This window comes from Apodemus sylvaticus, chromosome 2 (assembly GCF_947179515.1).
Source record: "Apodemus sylvaticus chromosome 2, mApoSyl1.1, whole genome shotgun sequence".
Classification (NCBI taxonomy): Eukaryota; Metazoa; Chordata; class Mammalia; order Rodentia; family Muridae; genus Apodemus; species Apodemus sylvaticus.
Window position 1 is genome coordinate 63,995,628 of NC_067473.1, and position 27,131 is coordinate 64,022,758.

The window sequence follows — 27,131 nt, forward strand, 5'->3', positions numbered from 1 at the left end:
CAGAGAGCTGGGACTTTAGACATGCGCATCACTCACATCAGTCTCTCACATACTTCTTACAGACGAAGATAAGCTTCGTGACTAGCCCTGAAACCCACTCTCTTCTCTGCACCCTAACACCCACTCTGACTCCCTGAGTTCATGTAGCTTCCAGCAATTCATTCTCTGTCTCTACCTCCCTCCCCTCTCCCCCAGGTTTCTCTCTCTGTGTTTTAGACAGGGTTTCTCCATGTGACAGGCCTAGCTGTAGCCAGCAACTCTTTAAAGAGCAGTTCAAACCACAACTCTACTAGGCTTTCTTGAATATATCCTATTTTCTTGCATTCTATAAATACAAAATATTATGTTCTTATCACAAAGTTTAATATACTCTATTGTGATTTGCAGTTTTGAAAAATTATCAACTCATATGTTAATGTTTTTCAAAGAGAGATTATAACAATATCTGAAAAAATGGTGAATAAAAGACAAGGCATAAGAATTTTATGTTTACTTTCTTTACAATTGATCTTAAAACAGTCACACCAGCTTTAATCCCATTGATTGATCCACTGGTTGATTTTGTGTGTGTGTGTGTGTGTGTGTGTGTGTGTGTGTGTATGTGTGTGTGTGTGTGTGTGTATGTGTGTTTTGAGACAGTAACTCACTGTATAGACCCAGTCAGGCTCCACTCACAGAGTTCTGCCTGTTTCAGCCTCTTGACTGCTAGGACTAAAGCTGTGACCTGCTCTAATGCTAGGTTTCTAATCCCACTCTGTACCAAATGCATGTAAATGCTTCAATACTGTGATAATGTACATTGGTGTTAAAATAAACTCGGGGAAAATATCTCTAATTCAACAATTCCAGTGTTGAAAAGGTTTACAATTACACAAAAGATCCAAAGAAAGGCAGTTCAAGTAGCATATCATTAAACAGCAAGAATCAAGTCATACCCAATAGAGTCTGAGGGGGGTGCGGAAGAGGGTCCAGATGGAAGGGCAGTCGCTGCTAAGGAGGCCTCCTCCTGTGGTACTGGGTGATGCTCAAAGAACTTGGAGACAAACAGCAAACTGTGAGGCAAAAACAAAACAAAACAAAACAAACCTAACTTGTGCAAAACCCAGAAGCTTCAATTCACGAGAACACAGAAGTAGGGAGAAAATGTGGGATCACGTTTTACTTTCAGAAACAACTGTTAAAGTTCAATTACATATATTTTTGTCAAAAGGTTTCTTTAAAAAAATTATATTGTACTTTCAAGGGCATGCTCAGCTCTCAAACTAATTGTTCTTTTCAATCTATTTCTATATATCATAGGGAGAAAATCATCTAGTTTAAAAACAAGAAGAAAAATAGTGTTAAGTTAGACTATCCTTTTTGTTTTTTCTGAGACGGATTCACTGTATAGCTCTGGAACTCACTGTGTGGACCAGGCTGGTCTTGAAGTTACAGAGATCCACCTGTCTCTGCCTCCTTGGTAGCTGCTAAGTTGGATATATCATTATAAATAATTTTAAAGTCAAATTCCATTTCAGCAGCAACAAAAAGAATTATAAAGATTACTAGAATAGATACTATCTAGTATATCTATTAGACATACTTTAGAGAAAAAAGAAAATTTTAGAAAGAAATAACTTATGTATAAGTATTCCCTTAAATGAAAGGAAACAGATAAGATGAAATAGACAGATACAGGTGAAGAGTGAGGGAGAAAACCAATATAACTGGCAAATAGGTCGCAGAATCAGACTCATTGTCCTCAAAGACAATAGTCAACTTGACTGAAACAGTATTCTATATCCACCCCAAACTAGACAAAAGTGATTTCTGAGGACTAGTAGTTGTTATGTGCAGCAGAGCCACTGCCCATTCATCCGAGAAAGAAGAGTCACTCGACTATTCGTTCCTTTAAAAATTCGTTAACCATTGCATTGGGCAAAACACCCCTCACGACTTTCAAAGTACAGTAATTTTATATTATGAAATTTTAACTATAAAGTAATAGTAAAGAGGCTCTTTGTGGATTACTTACTCAAGTTGGTCATAATTAACACACATCAGTGGAACCTCTGTACTACAACGCTGGTGAAATTTATAACCACATGTTTGACAGCGGAAACCCTGGAAAAGCAGCTTTCGGCAAAAGTCACAAAATGCTAAGGTGAAAAAAGTTTTCCGTACCTGCAAAGTGAAAATCATACAGTGTCAAATCAAGCTTGACAGATACTTGCAAGAAAACAACACATTCACTCATTTACTTAAAATAACAATTTCTTAGTATATTTATATCCTAAAAAGTCACACATCAAAATACAATATTAAAACCAGGGGATTTGAAATATGATCCCATCTTAATATCAAACATTAAAACTCAGAAATCAAGGCATACAACAAATACAAGAGTTGAGACTCATATGCTATCCAATTTCAAATGAACAAGCAACACTTAAAGGGATTCATGCATGAAGTCCTCAAAAAAATTTAAAAAATTGAATTAAAAAGAATAACTGATTTCAAGCTTGATAGCATAAAAAAAAGTAAAAGTATAAAAAGAAGAGTTAGAGGTAAAAGGGAGGAAAGGCAAAGCTACCATTCAAGTCCTACACTAAGGAAGCTAAGGAGAGTGGTTGCTAGCACTGACAGTGCAAGAAACAAAGCTCTACTTATTTAAATTCTCTACTTATTTAAATTCTGTTCTCAAACAGAACAGCAAGATGGAAGAGAGGAGAAAGAGAGTTATAATCCTGCAAACGGGCTATTCCTAATGGATCAGCAACCAGCATACGAGGCGTAAAGTTGATAAAGCAAGAAATCATGGCAAAAGATATTTAGAAATATGAAAATAATGACCCAAGAGTTTAAAACAGAAAGTATCAATGGCTTCATGAAATCTACATTGTAATTTTATTAAGGTGTAGTTGGGATTATTTTATCTGACCACAGAATTATGAAGTGAATTATTTGTAACAGAGGATGTATTACTGTTAAATTCAGCAACTTAAAGTTTAGGACTTAAGTTTGAATAATAGGGAAGAAAACTTCTGCCCTCAGACTTTGACATGTTAAGACACCTCTGGAAGAATGTCTGATGTGGACCTGTTTTTTAGTCTATGCTTTCAGATAAGCTTCTTCATGTAACAAAATAAATAAATGTTCAAAAATATTAAAAATTTATCAGTGACTTTTAATGTACAACATGGATCAAAGAAATTGTAGTGTTTTAAAGGAATTCTTTCTCCCAGAGGGAGAAATTATATAAAGTGTGTATGTGCTGTAGTAAGTGAGTAATAGGCAGAACACTGTATAACAGAAGAAGTCCTAACAACGGCTATTTCAGGATGTTGATGGCAAGGATGACTTTTTTATATTTTCAACCATCTTGAATTATTTTTTAAAAAAACACAATAAGTAATAAATGTATTCTTTCATTATGACCTAATATATACCTCAACCTACAAAATAGCACTTATATCAAGCATAGCTTAGAATTTCCTATCATTTATTACAGGATATATTTACAAATATATATAAATGTAAAGGATACATTTTACAATACATTAACACCAAATCACATCTCTCTGTTTAAATGTTTTTGCAACAGAAGTTGGTCTTGAACTTTCAACCAGCCTCTTGCTTCTGCCTCCCAAGTGGAGGGTTCCAGCTAGGGCAAACCATGTCTGCTCTCAAACTTTTCCTTTTTTTAAGATGGGGCCTTACTATGTAGACCAGGCTGTCTTTGAACTCCCAGTCATCTGTGGGTCTCTGCTTCCTAGTGTGCCACTATGCTATTTTTTAAAACTATTTATTTAATCAATAGCTACTGAGAATTATAGTCTGGCACATACGCCCTTCTGGCCTTCCAGGAACGTTTACACAGTGGAGTGTGCTTTCTTCAGTTTTCCCATCGCTTGAGAAAGCATGTGAAAACAAGCAAGTGCTTGTTTTTCCCTTTTCTCCATTTCCAACTGCCTGTGAGGACACAGGAATGACAAACACCTCTTCTGATATTTAACTGCCAATCTAAGCATCCTTAGCACTGCACCATTATCTCAGGGAACCACACACACATACCTTTGTGAATAAAGATGGACCGAAAAAGATCTATTATTTCTTCTGGCCATAGCTTATGCTCAGTTTAGAGCATATTCTAAGCATGTCTAAAGATGTATTAGTTGGTGCGTGGGGTGGTTAGGAGGCTGTTGCAGGCTAGTGACAAACTTAAGCTAGGTTTTACCAAAGGCAAAGCACAGGATAAAGTCTCAAGGAGAGCTCAATACCCAACTCTGCTGCTTCCCACAAAACCCTTTAATCTTTGGGAACAACTAACTCTACATATGATGTTTTATAAAAATAAAAATAGAGAAAAGGTCTCAATTTCTCTTCTTATAGGCTCCTAGGCAATCATTACAAGTGTAAAGTGAGCCATACTAAAACAGAATTAATCCCCACGTCCTACTGAGGAGAAAATGAAAAGGAAGAATGTCACACAGCATGGCCCCAGTTCTCACCTAAGAAGGAGAGAGGAATGGGAAGCAGTGACAGAAGCAAGGAAACTGCCCCCTGCCGTGGGTCTGTGTCTATGGATAACTATACATTACCTACCTACGCATCCTTACAGGCGATGATTCTAGGAAAATTTCATTTTAATAGACTTTCATATCAGACTAATTTTGTTTGGTTTTTATTTGTTCTTTTAAGAGACACAGTACATGTTTTCTAAATTATAAAGGAAAAATAAATGTTAACTCTTTAAATACAAGATTTTAAAGAACTGAATTTAGGCCAATTATCAATCACAAAATTATTCATCTGTATTTAATATTCCCTAAATAAAATAAAAAGAAACTGACTAGTTTTGACAATTCAAATATGAATAGATACATACGAAGTTGTGTGTTGTAAGTGGAACATTCTCTAGTACTTCAACATGTAACTCCTCTCCAGTAAGCCAGGAAATATCAGTGTCCCAGCCAATTGGTTTCTTCTCTCTGAAAAAAATGAAGGCAAAAACCTTTCTTCATTTTTAAGTTTAACTTTAATAAATGTATTACTTTCAAACAAAGAGCAGTATAAATATATTTACTCCTAAGTCTGTCCAGAAAAACCTACAACAATCAAAACCAAATTGTTCCTGGAGTTTAAAAAACAAACAAACAAACAAACAAACAAACAACCAACAAACAAATGAAAACACAGGTATGGTCTTATTATCCAGTTCAGAGAAAAAGACCACCCAAGGAACAACATGCCTCAAGATGTAGATTCAAAACATAACCATCTTGGAACAATATTACTTTATGAAAAGATGCTTCAATATAAAATGTAAATTTTGGTAGACTTTTTGTGGAACTATGAGCTTGGTATTTAAAAAAGGAAGACTATAGAAGCGCACATTGTCTAAACAAATCACATTCTAATGTAGTGGTTCTCAACCTTCCTAATGCTGTAACCCTTTAATATCGTTCTTCATATTATGATAATCCCCAACCATAAAAATATCCATGTTGCTACTCAGAAATGTAATTTCCTACTGTAATCAATCATACTGGAAATAAGTATATTTTCAGTGGTCTTAGGCCACCCCTATGAAAGGACTGTTTGACCCCCAAGGTTGAGAACTGCTGTTCCAATTGTTTACAAATTATAGAAATTATAAACTCTAATAAAGGCATTTGTCACAGGAATAAACAATATAACCACATAAATTATCAATAGCCTTCAAGATTTCTTCAAGAGTAGTATTAGTACAATTTAAGTTGATGTTCTAAATCTTTTAGTAATAAATATCCTCTCTTTTTCTAATGCGTATGGGTGTTTTGCTGGCATGTAAGTCTGTGCACCTCATGCATACCTGAGGATACAAAAAAAGTTTTAGATCCCCTGGAACTGGAATCACAAATGGCTATGAGATGCCATGTGGGCACTGAGCCACCTCTCCAGTCCTTGGGTTAATTCTCAATTCCAGTGATTTGCATAAAGACTAAAAAGGAAACCCAGAGCTTTATGTCTAACTTCCTTCCAAGAAAATGACACAGCACATACAAACCATACCCATCCTGAATTCTGTAAACAGCACAGCACTCTGGGATGAGGCCTCTCATCATCAGTGCTTTCTTTAGACTGTCTCGGACTGTAACACCACATCTTGCGGGTACCTGTAACATAAATACATGCAAGGGGTAAAGGAAGGAAGTTTTCTTTCAAATCATTTGTTAAAACGCAGTCATTTACCTTATAACATCTTTAAAATATAAAATCTTTAAAATATGATATTTTAAAGATTCCTTGGGTCTATAATTTACTCATTAGTCAAAGGAAATTATAGCAAGTAACTATTATTTTACCAACTTGAAACAAAGAAAAAAAGAAAGATGTGTAAGTCTTCTATTAAAACTACCTACACATATATATGAACAGAAAACATAATATCCACTACACTTCACACACCAATATTGTGATTCCACCCCTGAAATAATTAAAGGTCAACACTCAAATAAAAAAAAAAAACTGCTGTCTGTTTTTTGAGACAGTTCTTGTTGTAGCCCAGGCTTGTCTGATTCTCTAGATCTTCCTATGTCAGCCTCACAACTATTGTAAGCACACATTGGTATATGCTACTATGTCTAGATGTAAAATCAATTTTGATCAAAGGTGAAAGCTGTATAATAAGTCTTGGGTTACACTGATCATTATTAAGAGATGCCTTACTGACTCTAAACAAAGCAGAAGAAAATGTGTGTCTTAGGATATATGGGGAGGCTGGAGAGATAGCTTGATGGATAAAGTTTTTGCTGCACAAACATGAGGATCTGAGTTGGGTCCTCAGTACCCACTAAAAGGCCGAGGGTAGCAGTGCACATCTTTAACTCCAGTGTGGACCTGGGGAAGGGCTGTGTCACTGGCCAGCCAACTGGCAGAAAGAGTAAGCTCTAGGTTCACAAGAGAGACCCTGTCTCACAATACAAGGTGAACAGTGACAAAGACAACTGCCGCTGATCCCTGCTCTCTACAAGTGCATGCACTCACAGGCATACACATATGTATATGCACCACACCCAAAACAGACAGACAGACAGACAGGTGGGGGAGTCTAGTGGGGGCAGGCACACACACACAGACAGGCATCAATCTGATATTTGATATTTACTTCCCTCGTGTCCCTATCTGGGAACTTGCCCTTCTCTAACGTCTCATATTACTGTTGAGGCTATCAGTATAGCTTTTTCTAGTAACTGATGATGCATGTTAATCAGCTGCTTAATTCCTTATGATATCAACAGGTCTAGGACTAGATATATGACCTTCTAAATTGTATCTGAGTCTTATTTGAAGTGAGATATGACATTGGTTGAGAGATGCTCCTGTTTTAGTGTAGTTAAGAGTGTTCCAATTGTATACATGTTTCCTAAAACACAAATATCAAGATATCAATATCTATTGAAAGAACAAAGCTCATATAGGAGAAGTATAGATAACATTGGGAGGAAAGGGTAAGGCAAACAGTTAATCCTATTGTTTAGCCCTTCCCATGCCTCATCTACCTGGCAAATTTGCAAGACTAAAGAGAAGCAGCAAGATTACAGGGAGAACAGTTTTTATTAGGGAAGTCAGAAGAAGGGGTTGTTTTAGGTAATATAAGATTACTGCTACAGTCACTTCAATCACTTTAAGCTACTAGGTAGGACCTGGGTTTAGAAATAATAAGCACAGTTTAATATTACTATTCAAACTATTGCTGAGTGTGGTGGTGCACACCTTTAATCCAAGCACCTGGGAGGCAAAAAGCAGGAGGATCTAGCTCTGTAAGTTCCAGGCCAGCCAGGGTAACAGAGTGAGGGCCTATCTTAAGTTTGTCATAAGGGCACAGGGTCTCATAACTTTAAGTTTTCAAGATATAACTAGACATAAAGGTAACCCTCATTATTTGTGGAGAATTATGTGTGTATTTGTCTACTCTCACTGGAAATAAAAGTCTTTATTGCTTTTATGGATACATGAAGATCAGTGAAAAACCTATTCATGTACTATCCTAGCTAAGGTTGAACAAAGTAACCGTTTATCTTTATGTTTTCAGAATATAAATCTGTATCCTATGCACAGCCTACACATAAACGTTATGTGCTTTTAGTTTCAGATGGTTTCCCAGCAGAGTACTTAAGTGCAGGTTAGAGCTCCTAAGCCCAGTGAAGGCTGTAATGTGTCTGGCAGGGAAGAAGGGTGTGTGTGTGTGTGTGTGTGTGTGTGTGTGTGTCTGTATGTGTGTGTGGGTGTTGGGGAAACTTAATTCAGGCCTCAGTCATAGGGATGTTAGCAAGTTAGTTAATGTTACTGAGCCAACAACAACATATATATTTGTCTGATAGGGCAATTCGCACTTGAACAAAATAGTTATGTACAAACTTTATCATAAAAAACCCTGAAATGAGTATTAAGAATCCATGAGAAGTCCTTGCCTTTGCACACATTTAAAATCTTCTATAGTACAATGTTTTATAAAACTTTAAGGAGTCACTAAGATTTGGTTGGACATCAAAAATGTCATACATTGAATTATTTGTGCTAGTAGAATAGTATGTGTGTGATATTGTAATATATTCTCTCTCTCTCTCTCTCTCTCTCTCTCTCTCTCTCTCTCTCTCTCTCTCTCTCTCTCTCTCTCTCTCTCTCTCTCTCTCTCTCTCTCTCTCTCTCTCTCTCTCTCTCTCTCTCTCTCCCCGAGACCAGATCTCATTCAGCCCAGCGTGGCCTTAAACTCATTCTGTACCCACGAATACTTTGCATTCCTGTCCTCGCTGCTTCCCAGCATTTCAGATCACATGTACCCAGGTCGACTTGGTGGTGCATAAGCAAGCTTGTGGTATATGTAAACATGGAACAGCCTTAAGTAAACTAGCATAGGACTCATATGCAAACCAATATGTAGATTTGAACACAATTTTAAATATCAGCTAGTCCTGGCTAGTTTTATGTCAACCTAACACAAGCTATAATCATCTTAGAGAAGGGAACCTCTATTGGAAAAAAAATGCTTTCTATAAGACTGAACTATAGGCAAACCTGTAAGACATTTTCTGATTTAGTGACTGATGGAGCAGGGCCTAGTATGTTGTGGGTGGTTCCATCCCTGGACTGGCTGTCCTGGGTTCTGTCAGAAAGCTGACAGAGGAAACCATGAGGAATAAGCCAGTAGCAACACCCCTCTATGGTCTTTGTGTCAACTCCTGCCTCCAGGTTCTTGCCCTGCTTGAGTTCCTGCCCAGACTTCCTTCAAGGGTGAGCAAGCAGTACTGTGGAAGTGTAAGCCAAACAAACCCCTTCCTCTCCAAGTCGCTTTTGGTCATGGTGTTTCATGACACCAATAGCAAGCCTGACTAAGACATAGTTTTTTGATTTTATGACAATCTTGAAATTGAATCTTTTTCAGCTCTGCTAAACCAATTACTTTGTTTTTAAGGAAAACTATGATATGCTATGCTTGCAACAAATGTGCCTTGATCACCACTGCCACCAATTTCCCCTCTTGCTCCCTTGCATCTCTATCCCAATAGATGTTCCTCTTACCTTCATGTCCTTCAACACTTTATTAGAATTTTCTATTTCTTTTTTATTTGCTTTTGAAAACCTGTGTGTGTGTGTGTGTGTGTGTGCATGCATATATTTTGCTAAGACTCAAACCCAGGACCTCATACATGCTAGGTAAAAGCTCTAGCACTGAGCTATATAAATCCCAAACCCAAGAATCCATTTTGTTTCTTAATTTTATACTTTAAGTTATAAACTTTTATTTACTTTTAGTCCTACTGGAGATCAAACCCAGATGTAATAAGCAAGCATTCCTTCTGAGTTACTGCCTCAGCCTTATTCATAGCAGTTGTGTGTGTGGTGTGTGGTGTCTGTACACAAGTATGTTCATGTTATGGGCACATGTTTGTGTAAGGGCCTGAAGTTCATGTTGAGTCTTTTCTTAATTACTCACTACATTGTTTTTTGAAGCAAGGTAACTTGCAAAGCAGAGCGCACAATGATTCCTGCTAATTCCGCTAGTGATCTTGCACAGGGTCCACTTCCCATCTTCTGGGTAATGAGAATACGGGCAGCCACGGAATACAGGTTTAGCCTCAAGAGTTCTGGGGCTCTGACCACCAGTCCTCCAGCTCACACTTGAGCAATGCTTTCCCTCCTGAGCCACTCCCTCAGACCTTTATTATGTACAATCTTAAAACTTAACAACTGTACAGTAGTTAGGGCTTTATTATGATTGTTAACATTACTTTGATCTTATTTCTCATTCATATTTAGGTGTTTCAAATTCATATAAATTATTAAAAGGCAAATTTTATGTTGCTTTTTGTATATTCTTTACAATTTTATGCAATATTTTAATTGTTCATAAAATACTTACTAATTTCCCTTAGAATATTTTAGTCTATGCTGAGAAGTAACTGCAGTTCTAAAACCATGCTTTTCTATTGGCACTCATTCTATTTTAACTACAGTATGTTCAGAGAATTTGTATTTTTGGATATCCCTTGTTGCTAAAAATATAGTAAAGTCTCTAAGTGTCCTTGAAAAGAGTATATATATTTTTAATGTCTGCAGGGCCTACCTATAATATTATATTAAGAATGACACCTAGGCTTTGCACTCTGGGATAAACCTGTAATCCCAGCACTTGAGGGAGCAGAGGCAAAGATCTTAAGATCAGCATGGGGTACAGACCTCATTTTAAAAGACCAAAAATGAAAATGGATAACTGACAAAGAACTGTTTAAATACTTAGTATTCTAATTGTCTTGTGAAGCTGCTTTTTAATACGTCTCCTTGTCCTTAATTGTTTTCCTTAAAAGCTATTTCATATATTTCTAGGACTACCAGCATTCTTTGTTTATTTTTTGAAAATAATTTTTTTCATATAATATACTCTGATTTCAGTTCCCTCCTCCAGCTCCTTCCCCCTTCCCCACCCACCCAAATCAAATCCATAAACCCCCTCTCATCAGAATATAAATAAGCATCTAAAATAATAATAATAAAATAAGAGAAATAAAATAAAAGCCAACAAAGCAGAATAGGACGACCAGCATTTTTAAAGGTTCACAATAGAAAACAAGAACAAGGTAAGGGATGACTGACTACACACACTCTGCAGTGATGTGGAGTACCCAGTTTTATATACATTGTACTAACCATACAGATACTGTCCTGGCTACTTTTTCTATCACACAAGCTAGAGTCACCTGAGAGGAGGCATCTTCAATTAAGAAATGCTTCCATAAGACTGGCCTGCAGGCAAGCCTGTAGGACTTTTCTTATTTAGTGATTGGCTCAGGAGGACCCAGTAGATTGTGAGTGGTGGCACCCCTGGCTGGCGAACCTGAGTTCTATAATACGGCATGCTAAATAAGCCACGGGAGCAAGCCTGTAAGCGAAAGCCTTCCGCAGCCTGTGGCTCAGCGTCTGCCTCCAGGTTCTTATCCTGTTGAAGTTACTGCCTTGACTTCTTTGATGATGAACAGTGATGTGGAAGTATAAGCAAAATAAACTCCTTCCTCCCCAGTTTGCTTTTGGTCATAGTGCTGCATTATAGAAACTGAAATCCTAACTAAAACAATTACAATATTTACAATAATGAACAGATACATAATTTTCTGCAAGTTTCCTGTACTTCAATGTAATACCTCCTCCCTTCCCTAATCCTATGTCTAGACAAATATTAAACATTTTTTTCTGTCATTATAAAAATTTTGCCTTTTTTAAGACTTAACTATGTAGCCAAGGATGACTTTGAACTCCTAATCCTCCTGCCACCATCTCCTAAATGCGGTATTAAATGCATTCACCACCATATATAACCAAGAGTTCATTTTAGAAATTTATATAAATGGAATTACAAAGTATGCATCTATTTTTGTCTACCTTCTTTTCTATAGCATACTTTTCTTGAGATTCATCTATGCTGGATGTTGGACATATCAATAACTTTAGTATTAAACTGTGTTCTTTATACAGATATACCACAATTTGTGTTTTTCAATTTATTTATTTTATGTACATTGGTATTTTGTCTGCATGTGTGAGGGAGCTGGATCCCCTAGAACAGGAGTTATAGACAGTTGTGAGCTACCAGGTGGGTGCTAAGAATTGAACCTGGGTCTTCTGGAAGAGGACAGTGCTCTTAACTCCTGAGCCACCTCCCAACCCTACACAATTTGTTTTAAAAATACTCCTGACTTTTTGTTTTTAGCTTTTTTTTTTTTTAACGTTTGAGATGGGGTCTTATTCTATAGCTCTAGCTAACCTAGAACTCCATATATAAATCATGATAGCACTGAAGTTACACTGATCTAAGGCTTCAGTGTCGAAAATGCTGAGGTTTAGGTATGTACACAAAGGGTCAATTTAACAATCTGCTTGTTGATGGACATTGGGAACTTGGAGTTATGAGAAACAGAATAACAAAACAAATCATTATTTTTCATGCTCAGAAAAACACTTCAAAATAAATGGCTGGGTCAGTGTTAGAGATATTTTAACTTTGTGTATTATGACCATATTGTTCCTTTAAAAATGTATTAAATTATATGCATAACAAAGTCTTATCCTAATTATTTTTAAAAGTCAACTGCTCAAGGTTAATATTCATGCTATTGTGTAACCACTCCCCTAACTCCTTTCACATTGTGTCTCTGGGTGTTTTGCCTACATGTATGTCATCACACGCATACGTCTTATCACGTATGTGCCTACAGAGGTCAGAGAGTGCTCGGTCCCTAGGAAATGGGGTTTCAGACAGCTCTGAGCCGCCATGTGGATGCTGAGAACAGAGCCAGGGCTCTCTGCGAAGGCAGCCAGTGCTTCTAACCACTGAGCCACCTCTCCGGCCCCAGGGTCGCCATGTTCTTCTCACAAGTGTAGGCAACAAAATGAAGACAGAGATGGGATGGGTGGCCCATGCTTCAGAGATAGAATTCCTACTTACAAATAATTTTACATTACATTCCTGGTTTGAAGAAGGAAGAGGAGGAGAACAAAACTGAATTTGTTTTAGAAATTGAGTTTATTCTGTGCAAAAATTAAATAATCTCAAGTTAGCTTTATCACAATCAACTCTTCCTGGAAGAAAGGGCAGGAATAAAGTGTGTTAAAAAAAATGCACTCTTGATAGTTAACAATAATTTCTTCCTTCCTTTTTTTTTTTTTTTTTTTTTTGTTGTTGTTGTTGTTGTTTTTTCCAGGCAGAGTTTCTTTGTGTAGCCCTGGCTGTTCTGGACTCACTTTGTACACCATGCTGGTCTTGAACAGAGTTCTGCTTGCAGATGCTTCCCAAATGCTACGATTAAAAGTGTGCACCACTGAGCCCAGCCTAAAAACAGTATTTCCTTTCTTTCTTTCTTTTTTTAATTTTTATTTTCTACATTCGTTGTTTACATTCCAAACGCTTTCCCCTTTCCCAGTTCCCCCCTCCCCATATGTCCCATAAGCCTTCTCTACACCCATACTCCAATCACCTCCCTCCTTTTTCTCTGTCCTGGTACTCCCCTACAATGCTGGATCAGGCCTTTCCAGGATCAGGGCCCTATCCTTACTTCTTCATGGGAGTCATTTGATATGCTACTTGTGTCTTGGGTATTCAGAGCTTCTGGGCTAGTTAATATTCACTTATCAGTGACTGCATTCCATGTATATTCTCTTTTGTGATTGGGTTACCTCACTTAGGATGATATTTTCCAGTTCCAACCATTTGCCTACAAATTTCATGAATTCATTGTTTTTAATTGCTGAGTAGTATTGCATTGTGTAAATATACCACATTTTCTGTATCCATTCCTCCATTGAGGGAACGTCTGGGTTCTTTCCAGCTTCTGGCTATTATAAATAAGCCTGCTATGAACATAATGGAGCATGTGTCCTTATTACATGCCGGGAAATCCTCTGGGTATATGCCCAGGAGTAGTATAGCAGGGTCCTCTGGTAGTATCACGTTCAGTTTCCTGAGGAACCTCCAGACTGATTTCCAGAGTGGTTGTACCTTCTTGCAATCCCACCAGCAGTGGAGGAATGTTCCTCTTTCTCCACATCCTCGCCAACACCTGTTGTCTCCTGAGTTTTTAACCTTAGCTATTCTGACTGGTGTGAGGTGAAATCTTAGGGTTGTTTTGATTTGCATTTCCCTAATAACTAATGATGATGAGCATTTCTTCTCAGCCATCCAAATTTCTTCAGGTGAAAATTCTTTGTTTAGATCTGCACCCCATTTTTTAATAGGGTTATTTGGTTCCCTGGGGTCTAACTTCTTGAGTTCCTTGTATATATTGGATATTAGCCCTCTATCGGATGTAGGGTTGGTGAAGATCTTTTCCCAGTTTGTTGGGTGCCATTTTGTCCTTTTGACAGTGTCCTTTGCCTTACAGAAACTTTGTAATTTTATGAGGTCCCATTTGTCAATTCTTGATCTTAGAGCATAAGCTATTGGTGTTCTGTTCAGGAACTTTTCCCCTGTGCCCATGTCCTCAAGGGTTTTCCCCAGTTTATTTTCTATTAGTTTCAGTGTGTCTGGTTTTAGGTGGAAGTCCTTGATCCACTTGGAGTTGAGCTTAGTACAAGGAGATAAGAATGGATCAATTCGCAATCTTCTGCATGCTGACCTCCAGTTGAACCAGCACCATTTGTTGAAAAAGCTATCTTTTTTCCACTGGACGTTTTCTGCTCCTTTGTTGAAGATCAAGTGACCATAGGTGTGTGGATTCATTTCTGGGTCTTCAATTCTATTCCACTGGTACGCTTGTCTGTTGCTGTGCCAATACCATGCAGTTTATAACACTATTGCTCTGTAGTATTGCTTGAGGTCTGGGATACTGATTCCCCCAGAAGCTTTTTTACTGTTGAGAATAGTTTTAGCTATCCTGGGTTTTTTGTTATTCCAGATGAATTTGAAAATTGCTTTTTCTAACTCTAAGAAGAACTGAGTTGGGATTTTGATGGGGATTGCGTTGAATGTGTATATTGCTTTTGGCAAGATGGCCATTTTAACTATATTAATCCTGCCAATCCAAGAGCATGGCAGATTTTTCCACTTTCTGAGGTCAATGCAATCCACTACATAAACAAACTCAACGGAAAAAAAAAACCACATGATCATTTCATTAGATGCTGAGAAGGTATTTGACAAAATTCAGCATCCTTTCATGCTGAAAGTCTTGGAAAGAACAGGAATTCAAGGCCCATACCTAAACATAGTTAAAGCAATATACAGCAAACCGGTAGCCAACATCAAACTAAATGGAGAAAAACTTGAAGCAATTCCACTAAAATCAGGGACTGGACAAGGCTGCCCCCTCTCTCCATATCTTTTCATATAGTACTTGAAGTTCTCGCTAGAGCAATTAGACAACATAAGGAGGTCAAAGGGATACAAATTGGAAAGGAAGAAATCAAATTATCACTATTTGCAGATGATATGATAGTATACTTAAATGACCCAAAAAACTCCACCAGAGAACTCCTACAGCTGATAAACAACTTCAGCAAAGTGGCAGGTTATAAAATCAACTCAAGCAAATCAGTAGCCTTCCTATACTCAAAGGATAAACAGGCTGAGAAAGAACTTAGGGAAATGACACCCTTCACAATAGCCACAAACAATAGAAAGTATCTTGGTGTGACTCTAACCAAACATAAAAGATCTGTATGAGAAGAACTTTAGGTCTCTGAAGAAGGAAAACAGTATTTTCTAAGTAAGATCAAAATCCAAAAATATATGGGTAGTTGGCAACTCTGCTAGTTTCTAATCTGATCATTAACACAGGAATTCTAGACTCTAGGGCAAAATGTTTTTATGGTAACATTTTTTAAGAGTCAAAAGGAGTTTTTGAAACACTGGAAAACACCATTTAGAGTTGGAGAGATGGACCAGTGGTTAGGAATACTTGCTGCTTTTTTACGGGAGAGAGTTCAGTTCCCAGAATCCTTGTCAGGTGACTCAAAACTACCTACCTATAACTCCAGCCCCTGCAGATCTAATATCTTCTCGGGCCTTAGTGAGCACCCCCGCTCATGTGTATATAACTACACATAGACAGACATACCCACACAGAGACACACACATACATACATACACAAACACAAATAATAATGTACATCTTATTAGAAAAGCAACCATATACATTAAAAAACTACTGGTTTAAGTTCAGGAATGTTATTTATTAAGGCTTTAATTTACAATATTTGCTTTACTTGAAGACTGAAGATCCTCTATGAGGACTCAGGAGCTTTCTCTGCTTTAAATGTTCTTACTGGTACATTGTTTCTAACAACTTTGTGACAATCTTAGGAGTAAACATGAGGAGAATTTCAGCCCACTGAAAGGTACCTTCTGATAATTTAGGCTGGAGATTACACAGAGGAAAGAATCTTACCTGATATAAGCTTAAATCCTGAAATTCTGATCACTTCTTTAAAAAAAGGTATATTAGTTTTTATTTTATGTTTATGAGAGTTTTGCCTGCCTGTCCATCAGTTCACCATATGTATGGCTGGTATTCTTTGAGGCCAGAAGAGGGCACCAAATTTCCTCAAAAATGTTATTACAAACGGCTGTGATCCAATTTAAGAGTGCAGGAAACCAAACCAAGGTCCTCTGCAAAAGCAGCCAGCGCTTTTAACTGCTAAGCCCTCTCTTCTCCTGACTGACTATTAACTGAACTTATATTTAAATGCCAATGAAGTTTGATAAGTTAGGCACACTGACATCCCATCACTTGAAGAGGCAGAGGCAGGCCAGTCTCTGTTAGTCTCTATTAGCTTATCATGTTAGAAAACTTGACCTACATGGTCTACATAGTGAGTTCCAGACCAGCCAAGGCTACATAGTGAAACTGTGTACACAAATACACAAATAAAATTAAAAAGAAAAAAGAACCCTGTAACTATATAGACTTGACATAAAATAATCATGTCTTTTCTATCCTTATTTAAATGAATAATTCCATTGGCATGGCTCTGAATATGCAGAGATAATAATGTTCAACACAAAGAAAGCAAAACCATGATGATCAATACTGACTTACCACTGTCCTCTGTTTGTTGGGCAGGAAGACTCTAACGATAGGTTTCTGTGGTGACTTGGGGTTGTTCCGTGATACATCTGTGGGAGTTTGAAAAACTGAAAGAGATGATGGTAGCACTGAAAGGCTAGAAGAGGAGGAGGATGTAACGGTGTCCATTGATGCAGAGCTAGACACAGAGAAATCTGCTCCATTACCCAGGGCTTCTAGTAGCTGCTGCTCTCTTTGCTGAAGGGCATCTAGCTTGCTGGTGTACTCTTCATAGGCCTACAAAATAAAGGACATTCTCATGGAACCTGGACATTGTGCTGACACTCACAAAAGAAATACAAATTCAGTCTTTGGTTACAAATTCTTTATAACCTAAAACAGGGTTTTAAGCTACAAGTTACGAATAGTGAAAATACTACAAATATTCTCAACTTTAAATGGAAAAAATATCTGTTATAGGATATTAGCTTATCATGTTAGAAAACTTGACCTACATGGTCTTTAAATGTTAATTTAAAAAACAGTATTTCTGCCAGGCAGTGGTGGCGCACGCCTTTAATCCCAGCACTTGGGAGGTAGAGCCAGTCAGATTTCTGAATTCGAGGCTAGTCTGGTCTACAGAGTGAGTTCCAGGACAGCCAGGGCTACTCAGAGAAACCCTGTCTCACAAAAAAACAACAACAAAACAAAAACAAAAACAAAACCCCAGTATTTCCCAATATTCTGGTCAAAGAGCAAGTTATTTTCCAAAGTACAAGCTTAGCGTAAGACAAAATACGTATAAAGAATTACATTACATTAAAGATAGGTAGGTCTCTCTTCCTCTATATAATTTTATGTTCCACAAAGTTGCAGGCATATCAAGTTTCATAGACTGTGGCAGCAAACAATCATTGCTACACTTATTTGAAATGAATGATTCCATTTGTATGTTTCTGAATATACAGTGATATGTGCACAAGTGCATGTGTGCACACATGCACAGACACACAAACAGACATACAGTCACAGTCACAGACACAGACACACACACACACACACACACACACACACCCACAGAGAGAGAGAGAGAGAGAGAGAGAGAGAGAGAGAGAGAGAGAGAGAGAGAGAGAGAGAGAATGAGAAGAGGTTATTAGAGACACATTAAAATTCAGGAGTAAGTTACACAGTGCCAGATCATGCTGATCTCACTGTCAGCAACAGAACCTTGGTGGGACTTAAATGATTTGTAATACTACCTTCTTTCTGAAATAATGTTAGTTATTGGTTAATCGTTCATTCTTTTAAAAATTCTAATGCTTTAGTTTATATTATTATATTACTATTCCTTTAGAAGCCTGTATGTTTTCTACTGAGAGACAGAAAGGGAGTGTTTCCAGATGAGGGAAAGTAGGGAGGATCTGAGAGGAGTGGAGAGTAGGGAAACTGTTATCAGGATATGAGAAATAAATGTATTTTTAATGAAAGGGGGAAGAATAAGAGGAAGCAGGCTGTGCATGCTATGAGGAACGCCAATGAGCAGTGCCTTCCATGGTCTGTGCATCCACGTTCCTGCTCACTGAGTTCTTGCCCTGCCTTCCCACGATGGGCTCTGAGTCAGGATATGCAGGGCAAATAAACACGTACCTCTTTGGGCTGCTTCCTCACGGTGCTTCATCATAGTCACAGCAATCCTACCTGTCACCCGACTGCTCTTCTAATATCCACGCCTTAGAAATTTACGCATTTACTTCCATTCTGTCTTCAAGACCCAGAGATACTCAGACCACAGGCTTTACAGAGACACTCAGACACAGGCTTTACAGAGACACTCAGACACAGGCTTCACAGAGACACTCAGACACAGGCTTTACAGAGACACTCAGACACAGGCTTTACAGAGACACACAGACACAGGCTTTACAGAGACACTCAGACACAGGCTTTACAGAGACACTCAGACACAGGCTTTACAGAGACACACAGACACAGGCTTTACAGAGACACTCAGACCACAGGCTTCACAGAGACACTCAGACACAGGCTTTACAGAGACACTCAGACACAGGCTTTACAGAGACACTCAGACACAGGCTTTACAGAGACACTCAGACACAGGCTTTACAGAGACACTCAGACACAGGCTTTACAGAGACACACAGACACAGGCTTTACAGAGACACTCAGACACAGGCTTTACAGAGACACACAGACACAGGCTTTACAGAGACACTCAGACACAGGCTTTACAGAGACACTCAGACACAGGCTTTACAGAGACACTCAGACACAGGCTTTACAGAGACACTCAGACACAGGCTTTACAGAGACACTCAGACACAGGCTTCACAGAGACACTCAGACCACAGGCTTCACAGAGACACTCAGACACATGCTTTACAGAGACACTCAGACACAGGCTTTACAGAGACACACAGACACAGGCTTCACAGAGACACACAGACACAGGCTTTACAGAGACACTCAGACACAGGCTTTACAGAGACACTCAGACACAGGCTTTACAGAGACACTCAGACACAGGCTTTACAGAGACACTCAGACATAGGCTTTACAGAGACACTCAGACACAGGCTTTACAGAGACACTCAGACACAGGCTTTACAGAGACACACAGACACAGGCTTTACAGAGACACTCAGACACAGGCTTTACAGAGACACTCAGACACAGGCTTTACAGAGACACTCAGACCACAGGCTTTACAGAGACACTCACACAAGCTTTATAGAAGACTGAGATGATGCCAGGATCTGACTCTGGGATGCAAACACCCTGGAATCGACAACACTCTACCTTGACTTTACATCTCACTAGCACATGAATAGGTTTCAGGTCAACATTAACATCTCTAACATCTTCCCAGACCAGTCTATACTGTATTCTTTCCCATATTTTATGGATTATTATTCCAACATTATCATTAATTACATCTTTGATTCTTTAGCTAATTCTTGTTTGTTTGTTTGTTTTATAAGATTGCTAAATTCCATTTTTGGAAACTCCTACTATTAACCACTTCCAGTTCCCCAACTCCTGTACCATCACGATCCACTCTCTTCCTGTCTCCACTGGAAAATAAACTGGCTTCTAAGGGAAGATGATGGTGGTGGTGGTGGTGGTGGTGGTGGTGGCTATATAACTACCCATTGCCAGAAAAAACAAAACCATGCTACCAGTTAGTTCCATTATCTATTCTCGAAACTTAAAATTGCCTGGTTTTTCAAATTGCTATCTGAACAGTTTTTTGTTCTCTCTCTCTCTCTCTCTCTCTCTCTCTCTCTCTCTCTCTCTCTCTCTCTCTGTGTGTGTGTGTGTGTGTGTGTGTGTGTGTGTGTATAGGGTTGTTGTTGGTTTTGTTCTGTTTTGTTTTGTTTTAAGACAAAGTTTCTCTGTGCAACCCTGGCTGTTCTGGAACTCACTCTGTATATCAGGCTATACTTGAACTCAGAGATTCACCTGTCTCTGCCTCCTGAGTGCTGGGATTAAAAATATGCGCCACCACTGCATGACCCCTGAACATTTTTTAAAAACAACATATCACATTCTTTATAATATTCATTCTAGCTGTTTCTATTTTTCACTAAATCCCCAAATTTCCTAATGTTTAATTCATTTTGAAAATGACATTATGTTCAAATGAATTCTGAAGATCAAATCTAACAAATGAATACTAAGCTACAAAGAGTTCAAAGACAGCCTTAGTGAGACATTAGGAGAGACCTTGTCTCAAAGTTAAAAACCAAGAGGGGTAGTTGTTAGGTGTGGCAGTGCCTTTAATTCCAGTACTCAGGAAACAGAGGCAGGTGGAGGATCTCTGAGTTCCAGGCTAGTCTGATCTACATAGTGAGTTTCAGAACAGCAAGAAAGACTCTGTCTCAAAACAAAACAAAACAAAACAAAACAAAACAAACAAAGCCCCTAAACAACAGAACAGAACAGAATAGAACAAATAATCTGAAAAAACAAACATTTCCTAGAAATACATAAATAGGGGCTGGAGAGATGGCTCAGCAGTTAAGGGCACTGGCTACTCTTCCAGAGGTCCTGAGTTCAAGTCCCAGCAACCACATGGTGGCTCAAGATCATCTATAAAGGGATTTAATGCCCTCTTCTGGCATGCAGGTGTGCATGCACACAGAGTACTCCTATATTTAGATAGATAGATAGATAGATAGATAGATAGATAGATATTTAAAAGATGTACAAATTGCTAGTGGATGAAAGATACTCAAAACCATTTCTCACTGGTAAGTTGTAAACTAAACCAAACTGAGATACTAATTCACACCTATTAGGATGGTAACAAGTTGACAATTCAGAGGAATTGAACCCACAAACATTACCAATGGGAATGTAAAGTAGTGTCAAGGCTTTGTAAAAGTATCTTCAAGTTATAAGAATTATCACAAGACCTAGTAATTCTATTCCTAGGCATACAGCCAAGAGAATTTAAAACAAAACAAAATAAACTTCACAAAATTTATGGTGTGACTGTCCATGGTGGAATAACTATTAATTTCCAATAAGTTAAACAGCTGAATGTTCACCAAGTGCTGGATGGGTAAAAACAGTCCACCTGGTAACTGGTTGCAAAGGAAATGAAGTATTATGTACACCACAGCTTAGATAAACTTTGAAAACACTATGTTAAGCAAAAGCATCCAGTCACAAAGGCCATGTACACGGTCTACAGTACAGGCAAATCTACAGGGACAAAAAGATCAGTCATTTTGAGGACTGGAAGGAACAGATGCTAATGGATAAAGAAATTCTTTTGAGGAATACTGAAACTATTTGAGAGCTTATGGTGATGGCTTCAACACTTCACAAATCTCTTGCACCTGAGTTGTTATGTTTACCCCTCCCCCTTTCTGTCCCAGAAACCCTTTAATTTTTTTCTAAATTTTAAAATAGAGTTGCTAAATTGCATGGACTAGCTTAGAACTTGCTTGCTTCAGTCTGTCAGATACCTGGAATTACAGGTATGTAACACCTGTATTAAGAATAAGTATTGCCGGGTGGTGGTGGCACACTCCTGTAATCCCAGCACTTGGGAGGCAGAGGCAGGCGGATTTTTGAGGAGTTCGAGACCAGCCTGAGTTCCAGGACAGCCAGGGCTACACAGAGAAACCCTGTCTCAACAAAACAAAACAAAACCCCAAAACCCCAAAAGTATTAAGCTTATTCTTACTGAATTTAATCACATTATCTAATTGGAACTTTATTAATTTTACAGATATATACAATGAACTGATCTACATTCCGGTATTCTTTTCATTGTAGAAATTGATCAAGTGTGTCTGGACTGTTTCCAATTTGACATCTCAAGATGAAAAAGATTGCCATGCATTATAAGAATGCTATACTGTTTTGATTTGGTTCTAAAATGCCCCCAGAGGCCACATAATAAAGGCATGGCCCTTTTCACTATAGTGGTAGAACCTGAAAGAGGCGAGACCTAATGTAAGGAAATAAGATAGATTATCAGGGACATTTGTTTTCCTTTCCTTTTCTCTTTTTGAGCAAGTGTTTCAATTATGTAGTCCTGGCTGATCTGAAACTCACAGCCTGCCTCTGCCTACTGAGTACCAGGACTAGGTCTGCCTTTGGAGAGAATACTAAATTCTGGCTCCTCCTTACTTTTCTCCTTGCTTCTTTCTCCATATACCACATACAAGGTAAAAAAACAAGGAGAAAGGCATCTTGGGCTAGCAAGGCGGCTCAGCACTTAAAGGTACACGCCACCAAGCACTGAGCTGAGCTCGATGCCTGGGCTCCACACGAAGAAAGGAGAGAATGGACTCCTTAGATGGCTTCTGACGTCCACATGCACCACGTGGCACATATTTATGCACAGACATTTGTATGAGTGCACAAGCACATAAAACAAAGCAACGTAAACAATTTTTTAAGCATCTAGCACTTCCACAGACAAGATTTCCAAATTCATTAATTGAGCATAAGCAGGAAAATTAAAGAAACAGAAAAATCCTGGAAATAATTTTCTGGGGCAAACACATCTTTTCCTCCTTAGGACTGTGGTAGGTAATGAGTAAGCCAGAGATCAACAAACAAGATACATTTCAAATTGTGTGAAGCTATTAAAGTGAAGCCCAAATTGTACTGGAGATCCCAAAATGCTGTCGAGGTCAGAGCCGGGAGATACTGCTAAGGAGAACTGCATACAGGGAGTGGGATCGGCCCAAGAGAGAGACACGTTATGGCAGCTAAGCGGGTGGGGCTGAGCCATCTACTCCTTTGAAACTCAAGTCCCAGACAGCATACAGAATGTTATATTATTCTCTTAACTGTTAGGGCTTGGCTTTGCTTTGGTCACTATGCCTCCATTCTATTCTTGTGGAATAAACCCTGTCCTGACAATCTAAGTTTTAACCCCAAGATCAACATGGTTGGAAAGAGAAAAATTCTTTAAGGTTGTCCTTTGGCCCATACTGAATGAATGAATGAAGAATGAAAAAATAAACAAATGAATTAATTAACTTTAAAATAGCAACTAAGTAACTAAAATGTAAACGATCCAATTAAAAATTAAAGAGTTAACATAGACATTTCTCCAAAGAGGATGTCCAAATAAACAATAAAATGTAAAAAAGAGCTCAACAACATAGTCACTGGGGAAATGCAAAGGAAAGCCACGTTAGAATACCACTTTACATTCATTAAAATGGGTATCGCCAAAGCCCAAACAGAACATGTTCAGTGTCCGTGAGGCTACTGAGAAAGTAGAATCCTTGTATATTTGTTAATAATAAGAATGTAACATGGTGTGGGCACAGTATAAAAAGGTGTGTTAGTTCCTTTAAATGATGAAACAGAATCACTGTGTGATCCTGTTTCTAAGTCTGGGTATAACTTCAGAGACAATGAGGGCTCTTCAAGCCTAAGACCCATTTGCTCAGGATCAACAACCCACACTGCTCACACCACACTATCTCTGCCTTTTTCTATAAGTGCTGGCTCAGCTGTAATCACTAATTAATTATACAGAAGATAAACCTACATTACAAATAATCAGGTTAGCATTAGCTTCAACTATCAGAGATTTCAAAGCCACCAACCCTGATGACCTGAGAATTGACTCCCCCAAGATGTTTATTAACTTCCACATGTGCAGTGTGTGTGTGTGTGGGGGGGTGTACACATGCATGCGTGCAGAAAGTATATAAATATAATTTTAAAACTTATTTTAAAATTTGAAAGCCAGAATTCAATTATCTTCCACCCATGGCCATTCAGCATTTTTCACAATCCAAGCATCCACAAACAGGCAAGAATTCTACCACAAGTATTCCCCCTAGCAAGGAAGGACATTTTTACAATGTACTATCCATGTTGCAACATGTATAGTTCTTGAAAACATGCTAAGTAAAATAAACCAGTCACAAAAGGAGAAATGATGTGATTCTATTAAAACTGTCAAATTTACAGACACAGGAGTATGTAGTTGTTATTACAGATCATGACGAAAAGAAAATGTGGATTATGTGGATTTAGTAGTTAATATGTAAAATAAAAAGATCAGTCTTAAATGATGAAAAGTTTTGAAGATGGATTATGTTGATGGTTTCAAAATAAAATGGATGTGTCAAACATTTATTTATTTATTTACTTATTTATTTTAAATTTATTTATTCTATGTATATAGATGGCTCAGTGGTTAAGAGCACTGGCTGCTCTTCCAGAGGTCCTGAGTTCAATTCCCAGCAACCACATGGTGGCTCACAACCATCTGTAATGGGATCCGATGCCCTCCTCTGGTGTGTCTGAAGATAGCTACAGTGTACTCATATACATAAAATAAATAATTCTTTTAAAAAAGTAGATTGCTAAATTAGAAATTTTAGAAGTTGTTCAAAGCATGTTTTAAAATCTCTGGTATTTGAAGCCAAAGGCTAACTTGGTCTTTGGTGGGTTTTTTTGTTTTGAGTCTGTGTAGCTTAGGTGTCTTAGAACTTATTATATAGCCCAGGTTGACCTCAAATTCACAGACATCTGTTTGCCTCTGCCTTGTAGATGTTGGGACTACCAGCACATACCATCATGCAATTACAGCTGAGCAAGAGTTACCAGAGATAGGCAGTAGAAAGCATGGCAAGCACCGCAGGCTGTAAAACCTGACTGACTGACTGACTCCACAGGAGCAAGAAGGCCTATCTGTGACTACACAGTACCTACTGTCTCACAAGGAAGAGCAATGGCTAACTACAGATTTAAACCCTCACTCAAGGCACATGATACAAGTCCCAGGCATCACTAAGAAGCAAGACTGAGTAATGTTGGGCTGTTCCAAGGCTGAAACATGTATCCATGAGAAAGCAGGAAACAACTATGGGGAACTTATTTTAAAAAAGACATTTTAATTTCCCAAGATGGTAACTCATTCTACTGACTACCAAAACAGTGTGTTTTTTCTTTCTCTCTTTTTAACAATTCTTTTTGTAAAAATTCAGGCACTATTTTGAAGTTTATAGGGGGCATCACTCTTCGTTTTGCATTTTCCAAATAAGATAACACATGCAGATTGCAACAAGTGAATGAAAATGAGACTAAGAAAAAAAATGACAAAGTAAATTCTTTCAATGTTCCCAATCCTGCTCTCAAAAATAACCAAAACTATGACTCTAAAACATTTTAATACATTTTCCCTCAAAATTACCATAAAGCAATACTCGAAACTTACCTCCAAGTATATTGATGGTGGGTTATGCTCTCCACCAAATTTGTCCAATAGGGCCTCTATATGTTCCTGTGTCAACTTAATCATTTGCTTGATATTCCACACCTAAAAAAGTAAAAGAATCTAAATAAAGATCACTTAGCATAGGAATTAAAAATATTTTAATGTAGACAAACAGAATGCAGTAACTATCGGTATTATCAAGGTTTTAGATAATTTATTGGGGTTTTATGATTATTAGTAACTGTATTAACTTTTTACATCTAGTAATGTATCCCTATCTCTAACAGATTCAAATATCTTAGAATTCAGAATTAAACAATCAAAACTAGCAATTACTATATTAAATAAAATAAGCTTGACAAACATCACATTTTCTATACTGTGGAACCTACATTCAAAATTAAATATAATTCACATATACACACACACACAGAATAAATCATGAAAATCTATTTTTAATTTTCCATCAAATTTGAGTCTCCCCATCAGAAAGCAAATTCCTTTTTTAGAGTTTGTTATTGTGATGGTTAATCTTCAGTGTAAACTTGACTGAATTTTTATTTTTATGTTTTTAATGAAAGAAGATATGGCCAGGTGGTGGTGGCACACACCTGTATTTAATCCCAGGACTTGGGAGGCAGAGGCAGGTGGAGCTCTATGAGTTGAAGGCCAGCCTGGCCTACAGACTGAGTTCCAGCCAAGTGACAACCAAGGCTACAAGTGATAGCCAAGATTATACAGAGAAACCATGTCTTGAAAAACAAAACAACCAAAAGCAAAACAGAAAGACTGCATTGTGCCTGGAGAGTTTAACTGAAACCAGCTGTCTTACAATGTAACCACATAAAAGCTGAACTCTTCTAAGATGGGAACAAATGGAAGGCCAGAGTACAAGGGCTTCCTGAGATTGAGATTTATGCCTTCTTCTGCCCAGAGAGCCAGGAATGGATGTAGTAATAACCTGGTGATCTTTGTTACTTGCAGGGCCTGAATCCCCTAGACTGTTATATTTATCCCAGACTCTTCCTACACTCCTGAGCATTGTTGCTCAGTCAACAGAACCCATTCTTATGAAAGAGCTCACAGGTTCTTTACAAGGGTTTCAATATAGTCAGTAGGCTTTGCTGTGATAACTGTCACCAGAAAACTGTTTCAAAATTGTCCTGTGTTTAAATATGTCTAAAATAAACTGGAGTCAGACTCTATGAACCAACATAGGCTAAGTCAGTCATGTTGAACTTCTTGCCTCACTCAGATCGTTACTCTGCAGGAACCCCTTGACACCCTCAATTGTAGGTCATACAGTGCAAGAAGAGAAACCACTTCTGAGAGCTGTCCCCTGACCTGCAAACACAAGCACCATGGTACATATGCTTCTATACTCATACACA

General features: G+C 38.1%; 1 protein-coding gene across 3 annotated transcripts in view; it reads right to left on the bottom strand.

The window, feature by feature from the left end:
• Positions 1 to 27,131, bottom strand: part of Braf (B-Raf proto-oncogene, serine/threonine kinase) — a 125,087-nt gene that overhangs the window by 61,653 nt on the left and 36,303 nt on the right. For 2 of the 3 annotated variants that reach the window (XM_052173511.1, XM_052173512.1), the window contains exons 2-7: positions 25,741 to 25,842; positions 17,049 to 17,312; positions 6,034 to 6,137; positions 4,868 to 4,970; positions 2,015 to 2,163; positions 936 to 1,052 (exon numbers count right to left, since the gene is read on the bottom strand). In XM_052173511.1, coding sequence (XP_052029471.1) covers positions 936 to 1,052; positions 2,015 to 2,163; positions 4,868 to 4,970; positions 6,034 to 6,137; positions 17,049 to 17,312; positions 25,741 to 25,842 — 839 coding nt within the window. The remainder of the gene's footprint in view (positions 1 to 935; positions 1,053 to 2,014; positions 2,164 to 4,867; positions 4,971 to 6,033; positions 6,138 to 17,048; positions 17,313 to 25,740; positions 25,843 to 27,131) is intronic. The other variant, XM_052173513.1, reaches the window with a different exon arrangement.